Below are 11,607 nucleotides of genomic sequence, written 5' to 3'. Positions count from 1 at the left end.
GTTCATGATAATATCCCATCTACTTCTAACCTCCTCCATAAGTAGTAGACTGACATTTTGGAAGCTTGAACAAGATGTCATGAAGCATGGTATTTGTCTGGCTCTAGATGTGGTTGTGCAAGTGATTGCAGCAGTGTAGGTGGTGCTGGGTCCAACAGTAAGAGAGGAAACTTTATCGATCTCAATTGCAAGCTTGATAAAAATGTTACTCATCGTGCGACTACTGCTTCTATACATAGTATTGGCTCACCTATTCAACGCATAGTGTTGACTTGCCTAGGTGTATCAAGCTAAACTCTTGGGAATTACATTTCTTATTTCAATTAAAACAAGTTTCAACTTGAAAATCTAATTTGTATATGTCATAGAACATAGGTGTGGTGGGGTGCCAACATCTTATATCACTTGGTAGTGTTGGTTTGGATCATAAAAAGTGCATTAACCATTTTGTATGTTGAAGTGTAATGGTCTGGTATTTATTTTTACCATAGAGTTATGCATGTGACCATGGTTGCTATTTTGTGGAGTCTAATTAGCAGGAGATATACGCTACTGTTATTACCAAGTCAACTGCAGGTCCTGCAAAAACTACCAATATAAAATAATAAAACCAAACCAATAAATCATGATAAGACAAGTTACAATGTAAGTAAAACTCAAAACCTCGTATCATGATTCCTTGTGCAGTTGTTACAGAGTAACGATCAACATTCATGTTCATGATACAGCAAACTTGAATTATACACAACTTTGCCACTCATACCACTCTGTACATTAGGTTTGTAATGCAATTCTATTTGATATACAACTACAATATCATGTATTTACATGATATATGTACTATGTAGTGACTTGATTTAACTAAATATCAGAATCTCAGATACAGATAACAGATGTTGATGTAAAAGCATAAATAAAGAATAGAAACAGGCATATATAATTTATGACATGAAACATCCCTACAAGGGCCAAAGCACTTTTCTGAAAGAAACAACGTTTGAACAAAATAAAGAATATAATATACATCTAAATCAGAGAGCTCTTACAAACATAGACTAGAAAAATAGTAGAAGATGCCTGATGCATATCTGTCAAACTTTTCAAATGTCTTTGCTAGAAGCCTCAGATAATACCTGCCAATATAAAACTCATGAAGTAGAAGGCCTACACACAAATGGTAGCATTGAATATTCAATTAATATCATGTCTTTTATTCCAAATTCTTCATTATCCTCTAAGAAAAAGAGGTTAGAACATTACTCAAGCAGAGGAAAAAATTAGACGCCAGATGCAATGACAAACATACGGTGGGACTTGATGTTCACCTTCTGCCACTGGATTGATGAACAATTGCAAGGATGCCGTTTGGTTGGATGCAATGTAGATCACAAAGGAAATGGAGAATGTATCTAGTGCTTGTCAATAGGAGGCTGTAATCCTTTAATTTCCTTCATGACAATGATTTTCTCCTCTTCAAATTGCTCATCCTCTGCAATATCATAAATACATACAAATAACAAGCTCAGAAACATTATGCCGAAACATTATTTAAAATTGAAAGCCAGTTCTTGAAACATGAGATGAATGTTAGAAATTTGATTCACCTCTGCCGAAGTGGAGACTTTCCAAAAACATCAGCAATTTTTCACGGTTCTTATATATTAGTGAACATATGGCAGGCGGTTTATTAGGATTGGCAACAAATACCTGCAGCAATGAGATTTATCCACCATTTGACATGACAACTAAAAGCAATTGAGAACACCCAAAAAGAACATGCAATGTAATTTTTGTTATTTTCACCATCTTTCTTTCATAAAAGAGAAAACATCATAGCAACATAGCATTGGTCCTTGGAATATACATATAAAATGCAAAAGCTTAACAAGAACTCGATGAAAAAGCCACTATCAAACTCTATAGAAGCACATGAACAAGGTGGCAGAGTAGTTTGTATTGTATATAAAGAACTATTAAATATAGGAACATGAGTGAAATTTCAAGTCTTGTCATCCAGCAAATTTTGATTTCCCTGCCCATGCAATCTCGGACGATTTATTGATAGACAAGGGTGAAACAATTATACAAATAACAAATCATTAATTTCTTCACTAGTGTCCAAAATAACATTTTCTCCAACAATCCAATTGTAAACTATGGACTGATTTTTATTTGCAATTCAATAGTGTCCCATTACTCTAATAATAAGAATCTAAGTACAATCTCTTCATTGATTTTTAAATGGAAGAAAGAAAAAGAAAGCAGTCCTATGGAAGGATTAGGGAAGGGTGATGCTTCAATCCAAATTCCTATCGTAAGGACAATACACATGGTGTATTACAGGGTGGACCTCACACGGTGAAATATTCTCATCATAAAATAAATAAGATATAAAACTATGTGGGAACGATCGATTTAGTTTATCTCGGGGACCATTTCTATTTCAATTATTTTATAGGTGTTTGTTGTGTCATGTATCAGCACATTGTTTTCTCCCTCAACGAGGTATATATGTCCTTCGGGTTGGTTGTTGTAGGTTTGCGACTTGAATTGTTTTATTGTATTGCGAATTCCAATTGGAGTTCTACTTCATTCACCATTTCGAAAGTGAAAGATCTTCCCTATTTGGCCAATTGCAATTTCAATGGGACTCATTCCTCACCCTATTCTACTCTTTCTCTTGGCTTCCGATCTCGCAAGTTTGAGGCGCTACTATTATTTGGTATCTATGATTTCTTATGTTATAATCGATATTAGGCTATGCATAAAATCATTGTTCATTGTACTCAATCTCTGAAGGAATGCCTTTAATACCCAAAATATTGTCATTCATCGTACAACTCCAGCCATCATATACAGACCCACACACAAGAAGAGGCAAAGTAAGGCCATATGGCCCTCCACTCACACTACCCATAGCTTACCATATACAGTATCTATCCTTCCACCATATGCTGCTAGGGAGTGTCATCTGTAAATATTGTGTAGCCGACAGGGTGTTGTCGGTAAAGATTTTGCAGTCGATGGGTAGATTAGGATTGTTATGTAGCCGATGAACCCCTTCGGGAAGGTTCGGCAGGAAGTATTTATACCCCGTCTGGGATCATTGTAAATCATCTTATGCTCTCTATGTAATCTCTTGGCATATGCGAATAATAAATGGAGTACTGTTGTTGTTGTTCTTGGTCATTATTTGTGTGCATTAATCAATTAATCTATGTGGTAAACATTTGGCGCCGTTGCCCAATGGACCTGGAACAAGGGCTGGAATAAAGACTAATGCCGAATCAGCTGAATAAAAATAAGAACAAGCTCAAGGACAAAGATGAAATTCGCACAGCTCAGGGAAATTTAATTTTGGCACAACAGGCCGAGCACCGAAGGAGATTTCAGACGATTGCCGACGGCAATAGGAGCGCTAAGGAATTGTTGGAGGAGACTCGCCAACGGGTGGAATTGGTGGAAGAAGCAAGAGAAGAATTTTTGAACTTGTATTTGCTGAGGGAAGAGAATCTAAACGGAAGGGAATTGACTCGCAAGGCTCGGAGTGCCGAGGGAGCACGAGCGTGGAGTGAACTCTTCGTCCAAGATACACTTCCGTAGGGGACAACTTCAGAAGATCCTTCTTCACCAAGGTTCGTAGCTATTGAGATCATCGGTGTGGGAGTGCAAGCCACGGTGTGGGAGTGCAAAGCGCCAATGTGGGAGTGAACAACACCAGTGTTACAGGACCAAACAATGCCCGTGCACAAAATTCAGTAGTAATGGCGACACCAAAGGAAAAGCTGCCGAAGTTTGATGGTGATGGTATGGCTGATCCAATCTGACACTGTAAAACATGCGAAACGATTTGGAGGGCAAATGGCATAACAGATACAAATGAATGGGTTCGGCAATTTCCGACCACCCTACGGGATGTTGCAATTGACTGGTTCCAATGCAGATCCCCAGAAACTAATCACTTTGGATGACCTCAAGGAGTTTACTACAGAATTTCAACTACTCCACGATGACAATGAAATCGTCGCCGAGATATACAACACAAAACAAGGGAAAAATGAAACAATCCGAGTCTATGCTAGGAAGTTGAAGGACTTGATCAACAAAATGGAGAATAAACCGCTTGATGGATTACAAAAAAGGTGGTTCATTGAAGGCCTACACCCGAAATTGAGAAAGAAAATGAAGATCGTGCCACGATCGTCATAGACTGAAGCGTACAACTAGGCACTGAACTTGGAAAGTGAGCAAAAGACGAAAAAGAAAAAGAAGAAGAGTAGCTCCTTTGAGTCAGACAACAATGCATCCTCGGAAGAAGAAAGCAGAGATGAGGAAAACAACAACAAAAAGGTTCGAGCTATCCAGAAGGACATAATCCGTATGATGAAGGAATTCAAGAACATGCAAAAAGAGACAAAGGGAAGCGAGCTCTAGTGCACGGAATGTAAGGCAGAAGATCATACAAAGGGCTCCTGTCCAAAGAACCAATTCTACGACATTTGCCAGATCATGGGACATTCCATAAAAGAATGCCCCTTCAACATGAAAACCAAAGGGCCTTAACAAGTGTTCCTGGCCCAGAAGGCTTCCGCGTCCGGAGGGAGCAGGAACACTAGCACGGAGGGTGCCACATTCGGAGGATACAGAAAAATAGACGTGGGCAGAACAACAATGCGAACAATAACAATAACAATGGCAGTCAAAGTCGAATTCAATATGATGCTAATGGACGGCCGATTGTGCAATGCCAAGCCTGTAATTTGTGGGGCCACTTTGCCCAGGATTGTACGACAAACACACCAAAATTATTATGCAGATGGTGCGGACCCGACAATCATGAAGATGCCAAGTGCACAAAGTCTAGAGTAAATCTGGTCACCATCGAGATGGACGAAGAGGAGGTGTTGGCCATCACACAGAAACAAGCAAAACTATACCCCGACCTTGAGGAAGAAAAGAAGAGTCTGGAGGAAGTACAAAAGGAAATCGAGAAAGCGACACACGCAGAGACATCTCAGATGAAGGACACCACGGGCACCTCACCAAGGAACTGTGCGAAACAGAGCATTGTACGGCGGATACTACAAACTAAGGTACCTGTCAAAATAGGCAATCTGTTGCTTCCAATGCCTTAGCTCAGATCGGCACTCACAAATATCACGCCAACTGCTAAGTTACTAGGAGAACCAAGAAGAGGGAAGGAAATTACCGCCGATGGAGAAGACCCAATGTTGGTAGCCCTCGCCTCTAGACGGCATCTGGCGGTCGTTGAGATGGGGATTCTCGGAAGTGTGCTGACGGACACAATTGTCGACGGAGGGTCCAGTGTGAATGTCTTACCCAAGGATACCTGGAAGAGGTTGGGACAACCGATGTTGTGGCCACCTACATTCTAGTTGCTGACAGCGGACCAACATGGCATTAAACCTCTCAGCGTCCTAATGGCACAACCGGTGACAATTGGCACACAGTCGTTCCTACTTGACCTTGTCATGATTCCGCTGAAGAGAAAAGGATACGATGACATTCTAGGCCGCAGATGGGTTATTCAAGCCAGAGTTAAACACGACTGGAAGAAAAACACTATCACTTGAAAGCAAAGGACAGAAATTCGTCATTGATTTGCACACCCAGATGGTGGGGGAAGAAGCTCTGTCATCAGATTTTGAAGAAGATGAGAGGCAACGTATGGAACTAGATCAGGAAGGAGTCCTGCGGTTGGAAGGAGGATCAATGGACAACGATTTGGATTCTATCAATGATCTTTACCACTGGCAGATAGAAGACTACGAACTCTTTCCGAGTTGTAATATGTTAAGGGTCGACAAAGGTGAGAAAAAAGAGGAAAGTGAATGTCCGAAGGAATATAGAGAAGCGGAAGAAGGAAAGGCGATTACGGCTGAAGCTGAGGGGAAGAACATACAATACAGGAAAGATCCCACTATCTGGTACACGATGAACAGACTGCATAGAAAGAAAAGAATACACCGCACGATAAAATTAGTTGAAGGGTGCCGACAGCAAGGAAATAATCTAGATGAGCAATGACCACAAGAACAATGGGCCACAAAGGTGACACAAAAAAAACGCAAAGCGTGGTGTGATAAGCACCTGGAATTAAACAGGTTTCAGCTAGGGCAGTTGGTATTGAAGTATGGCGAACGAAATAAACTAGGAAAGTTTAAGGTCAGGTGGGTCAGGCCATACCAAATCCAAGAGGTAGGCGACAATGGAGCAATAAAATTGTGGACTTTGGACAAACAAGAAGTGCCACAGGCAGTGAACAGGTTGAAGCTGAAGAGGTACCATGCCAGGAAGACTCCCACGTCGTCACAAAATGATGAAGTCCGAACGACTCCCTCGTTGTCGTAGAATGGTGAAGTTTGGAGGGAAAATTGAGGTTGTATTTTTGTAAAAAAAGAAAAAAAAAAACACAAAAAGAAAAGAAAAATTGAGGTTGTATTTTTGTATTTAAAAAAAAAAAAAAGGAAAATTGAGGTTGTATTTTTGTAATAAAAAAAAAAAAGGAAAAAGTTAAGAACCTCTTCCGCGGGCCGCCCGCAGATGTTTCTTCTTTCCGCAGATGTTTCTTTCCGTGGATGAGTGGTGTTTTTTCGCGGATGGGTTGGGCTCCCACGGATTTTTTTTGTGTTTCTTGCGGTTGTTTTTTCCACGGAGGTCTTCAGTTTCCCCACAGATGCTGCCTTCTCTGCCCGCAAATACCTTTGTCTTTTCGTGGTGTTTCCGCGGCTAATTCTTTCTGCGTGTGCTCTTGTTCTCCCGCGGATGACTTCTCTTATCCCGCGGATGTGGATCTTCTCTTATCCCATGGACATGTATCTTTCCTTCTCCCACAGATGTGTTATCCTCTCCCGCAAGTGGTTTATGAGTTGCTGTTCGTCTTCTATGCCCACGGCTTCTCTTCCTTGCATCCGCGGACTTCAATTCTTCCTTATAGCCCCACGGGTTGTAGCATTCTTTTCGAGCATTGACGTGCTTTCTAACCTTCTCTCCATCAGCACTCTGTTCATTTTCATGCTCATGTGAGGTGGGATTATGTAAAGGAGAAGACTGTAGAAGACAAGCGATTTTGTTGGTGTGATAAGTTGATCGTCGGGAGTGAGTGTAGTGGATCGATTGGGTATTGCGTGAGTATTTTTGTCTAGTTTTTCACCATGGTTTCATTCCTTCTTCCCGCGACATGTCTCTTCTTGTAGGGTAACACTCTATGCTTCTACAGAGGATTTTATGAGTTCGGCGATAGGTGTTTTTCCCATGGAATGAGCTGTCAATTCTCGTGGCTAATGTTGTAACCTTCCTCGGAAGAGCAAATGAAAAAGGCACAGAAACAGACGAGCAAAAAAAAAAAAAAAACGACGACAAATTGAAATAGTTTGGAATGAGTAATGCTTGATGCCAAAGGAAAGGGAAAACATTAGCAGTTGCCAGGAGTGTGGGATCGGAAGAAAATCACAGAAATAGTGTGTTCCATGCAGTATTGTGTGGGTATCAGAGTGCCCTATATCGCCCGGGGTGTTGCCCTAGGACCCCGCAGGGGCGCTGGCCCTTAGACCCCCAGTCGTTGCAATTATCAGTCGTGAGGAGTGTGACCAGTTGATGAGACTCGAAGCTGCTGTAGGCATGGAGTGTCTGTGTACCAGAGGCACTTGGAGTAGGTGTTGGATGTGGGACTGTCTTAGTGGATGCATAGAGAGCTCGAGAGGAGCTAATCATCCAGTTGAAGGCAATTCAGCGACACTTGGCTCAGGGTACCCAAGAGTTGGAAGCAGAGAAAGCAGCACGGGTGGCTATCAAGGTCAACTTGAGGAGACAGTATTGTGTTAGCAGAGGCTATAGATGCAACGTGGTCTGGAGACCAGTTTGGTACAAGCACGGGACGAATCTAAAAGTGATGTAACAGAAGCAAATTTATCTTGTTGTAGTTAGCCAGTTAATGTATTTTGTTGTTAATTTGTCTTGGATATTTTGTAATTGTTGTTCGGAGACGACTTTTTCTGAGGGGGATGATGTCGTCTGTAAATATTGTGTAGCCGACAGGGTGTTGTCGGTAAAGATTTTGTAGCCAATAGGTAAATTATGACTGTTATGTAGCCGACGGACCCCTTTGGGAAGGTTCGGCGGGAAGTACTTATACCCCATCTGGGATCATTGTAAATCATCTTATGCTCTCTATGTAATCTCTTGGCATATGTAAATAATAAATGAAGTACTGTTGTTGTTGTTCTTGCTCATTATCTGTGTGCATTAATCAATTAATCTATGTAGTAAACAAGGAACACCACCTTGTACTGATTGTCAAAGATTGTACACCTCCACCCTAACACCATATGGTCCTCTTGGTTCAGTCATACGCCATCACCACACCTTCATGTTGTACGGACTCCCACCTTCCACCCTATGCCCCTTCTGGTCTTTGGTATACAACACAACCTCCATATATGCCTACATAGAAGAGGCTAGCCCTCATGTCTAGACGTGAAAGTTGTATTAAAGCCAGTGATTTTGCCATCTTGTGGACATTGAATGCAAGTCTATACCTAGATACAAAGGCGGTCCACTCAATTGATAGAATGAGAGATTCACAAGATCCCACTACCAAAGTCATGTGGTTGTTGAGAGAGCTCACCAAGAATCAAGTTTAGATTAATGACACCTAATGACTCATAAAGGAAACATTAGGCAAATTGGCCTAAGGAAAAATATCCAAAGAGCACAATGGACATAGGGATGACTCTGTTACAAGAAAGGCAAATCCTCATCCATGTGTTCTCAACCCTTCATGCCAACTTTCCCTCCACAAACTAGGGCACCTCATAAAGGACAAGAACCAACTTTTGAAGAAATGCAAGAAAAGCTATGGGAAGATTGGAGGAATGCAAGGGGATATATATGTACTGCCTTAAATTGGATGCACTCCAATTTAATGAAGGTTTGGCACCTACTCAATGCAAGATCATTAATCTCCTCTCTTTCATCTCTTCTTCCCCTTTTTGTCCTTCCTCCTAGGTGGAATTACGATAAAACCTAATATATCCTCTTTAAAGCTCCTATTTCATGGTGTTAAGCTCAAGGTAGGATCTATTTGCCCTAGATACTTCCTTCCATCCATCTATCCACTTGGAATCTACTCCTTGCACCGAAACGGGATTTCCTCAGAATCTAGACTTGATTTCTAGACCCAAGACATGTTTTGGAGCCTCCAGGGTTTGTGCACGTGATCATCAGGGGTGCAGTGTGCCCCTGATGTGGCCCTATTTTTGGCCTCCTCTTTGGGTTCCGTGTTCCGGGATGTTCAAGGTTTAACTTCTAGGTTAGTCAGTCTATGGAAGTTGGTTAATTCTGAGCTCTATGTAAACCCTTCCATTTGCTCTATCTCTCATCCAAAAGCATTCTATGATTGAGGCATTCACAAGTTCAAGTTTTTAAGCTCTCAAATTCTCAAGTTTTCTTCAAGCATTCAAGGCATTCAAGCAATCTTTCTATTGAAGATCAAGGATTTATGCATTCAAGCAATTGAAAGAGTTTATGCTAGATCTTTTATTGCATTTTCAACATTCAAGATCTCCCTTCATACATTTTCACGAGCCTTTGTTGCATCTTCTATCTCCATTCCTTCAAGATCTACAAAGGCAAATTTCGAACACATACATTCATGAATGTTTTGGTTTCACTTTGACTTCCTTTGTCGGTTTTTGAAGTTGAGTCAAAGCTACTACATCTACATACTTGATTATATTCCTTTTCCATTAGGGTTTTGCATTGATAGTTCCTTTTGTATTAATCATACCTAATCAAAGGGGTGAATCTTGGTATTCCCCCTTCTAAATGTTTAGGGTGATTGATTCCATTTTACCCTTGCACAATATATCACAAAGCATATGTCGAGTTAAGAGTAAGGTACTCCAGTGGTGGCAATCATGGTTACTTGAATGATGATCTCAAAAGGAAGATAAGCAAGGTAAATCAATCTTCGTTTGATGGATCTAGATCAATCTCTGCTCAAAGTGTGGGTAATGTAATTTGAAACCTACTTCAGCTCGATCTAATACCAGAAGAGGAAGCAGTTGAATTTTCCGCACTCCACCTAGAAGGAGTGGTGTACAAATGGAGGCATCAAAGTATGCTTAATCTTGGACACGACCAAGTAAACACTTGTGTTGCATTTACAAAAAGACTTATTGATTAATTTGATGGCAAAGATCCAAAACTCAATTTTAAAGAATTGGCACAACTGAGGAAAATCGATTTGGTTGACAATTAAATCACTATGTTTCAAATACTCCTCGTATTGGTTACAAACATATCAGAGAGATGGAAAATCATGCTACTTATGGATGGTCTAACAAAACCGTTAAAGGTAAAGGTAAAGGAGTTCAATTCCAACACCCTCTCCGAGGCAATCAAGAAGGCTAGAAGTATGAGAATCTGTCAAAGGTATCCATAAGTATGTGAAGGGCACCTTTATAATCATGGATGCAAAATATGAGCATTTGTATGGCCCAATTAACTTCAGCTTGCTTGATGTGTTGTTTCACCAAATTCGTATCTCGTGTCTCTTGCCCTCATTTTTTGCAGTCCAATCCATTCAGTCCTTCACAGACTCATGCACCCACACCTTCAAGAATCTTGGGTACGACTTCAAGGTCTCATTTGTAGCAATCGAATTCACCGAAATGTTCGATATCCCTAGAAGAAATGGAAAGAAAATCAATAAAAAGGAAAAGAAAATGAATCAAGACGAGAAAGAATATTTGATAAAACTAGTATTAAGGAATCTCACACCAATGGAGATGGATTCATACTAAGTGCCTTCAAGAGTCGTGGGATGAAGAAGTCATTTATTACAATAGGAAAATGGTAGTGTCTCATGGATGTGGTGAAAAGTAGGCTTACTAGTACAAGTAGTGCATCGGACAGTGCTCTTCCACTAATTCTCCTAATGAATGGTTTCAGGAACGTGTTGGGTGGATATTTTGCAACTGACAATTTTGGGTAAAATGCAGTTGCAAAATAAGATGACCAACTACAGCATGTGAGACAGACTCTCTCCTACCTTAAAGGGAAGGCTCCCCCTTCTCACCGTTCCTTGGATCAACTGAAGGTGAGCAAGAAGTTGAGAGGTTTTGTAAAAGGGTATTACCAATATTTTTTTCTCTTAACTTTCAGGAAAGAATCCACTTACTCGTGGAGCGAGTAATGGGCAGGATGAAATCTCTAACTACACATATATCTAAAATTTGATAACAATGATACTGATAAACTAACACTAACTCAAAGGCTAGCGGAAAGTGTACCGATTTTGCTCTAAGTTTGCTCATAATTCTATATGAATAAGCTTTACTAATAGGGCACAAAGACTTCCAAAAGTAAAACCATTTTAACTATTTTGTGAATCAAGAAAGAGGTATAAGCTACAGACAAAGCTTCTAACTATATAACTCCACAATTGCTCCTAGTGAAAGCTCCAACTCCAATTGCTTCTTAACTCGTTTTATACTCAATTATCAAGAACACAAAATTACAAGAATCAAAGATAACATATGCAAATCACAGACAGCTTTTAATTCGCACAGGTAACAATCTCAC

At 40.5% G+C, this 11,607-nt stretch overlaps 1 protein-coding gene across 3 annotated transcripts in view; it reads right to left on the bottom strand.

Moving 5' to 3' along the window:
* Window positions 1-650: 650 nt before the first annotated feature.
* The window catches only part of LOC149579480 (Mo25 family protein), a 167,998-nt gene continuing 157,041 nt past the window's right edge, over window positions 651-11,607 (bottom strand). Inside the window, exons 10-12 of one of the 3 annotated variants that reach the window (XR_016365110.1) lie at window positions 1,605-1,707; window positions 1,326-1,489; window positions 651-1,164 (exon numbers count right to left, since the gene is read on the bottom strand). Coding sequence is in view for 1 of the 3 variants with exons in the window: in XM_089833044.1 (XP_089689170.1) it covers window positions 1,410-1,489; window positions 1,605-1,707 (183 nt within the window). In the remaining 2 variants the exon portion in view is untranslated. Of the gene's footprint in view, window positions 1,490-1,604; window positions 1,708-11,607 lie in introns of all 3 variants that reach the window. The other 2 variants (XR_016365111.1, XM_089833044.1) reach the window with 2 other exon arrangements.

The sequence above is a fragment of the Cupressus sempervirens genome, chromosome 1 (assembly GCF_028749045.1).
Source record: "Cupressus sempervirens isolate cs-2001-9-10 chromosome 1, ASM2874904v1, whole genome shotgun sequence".
NCBI classification, from domain to species: Eukaryota; Viridiplantae; Streptophyta; class Pinopsida; order Cupressales; family Cupressaceae; genus Cupressus; species Cupressus sempervirens.
Note: the sequence above shows the minus strand (reverse complement) of the source record. Positions and strands in the feature narration are given on the sequence as shown.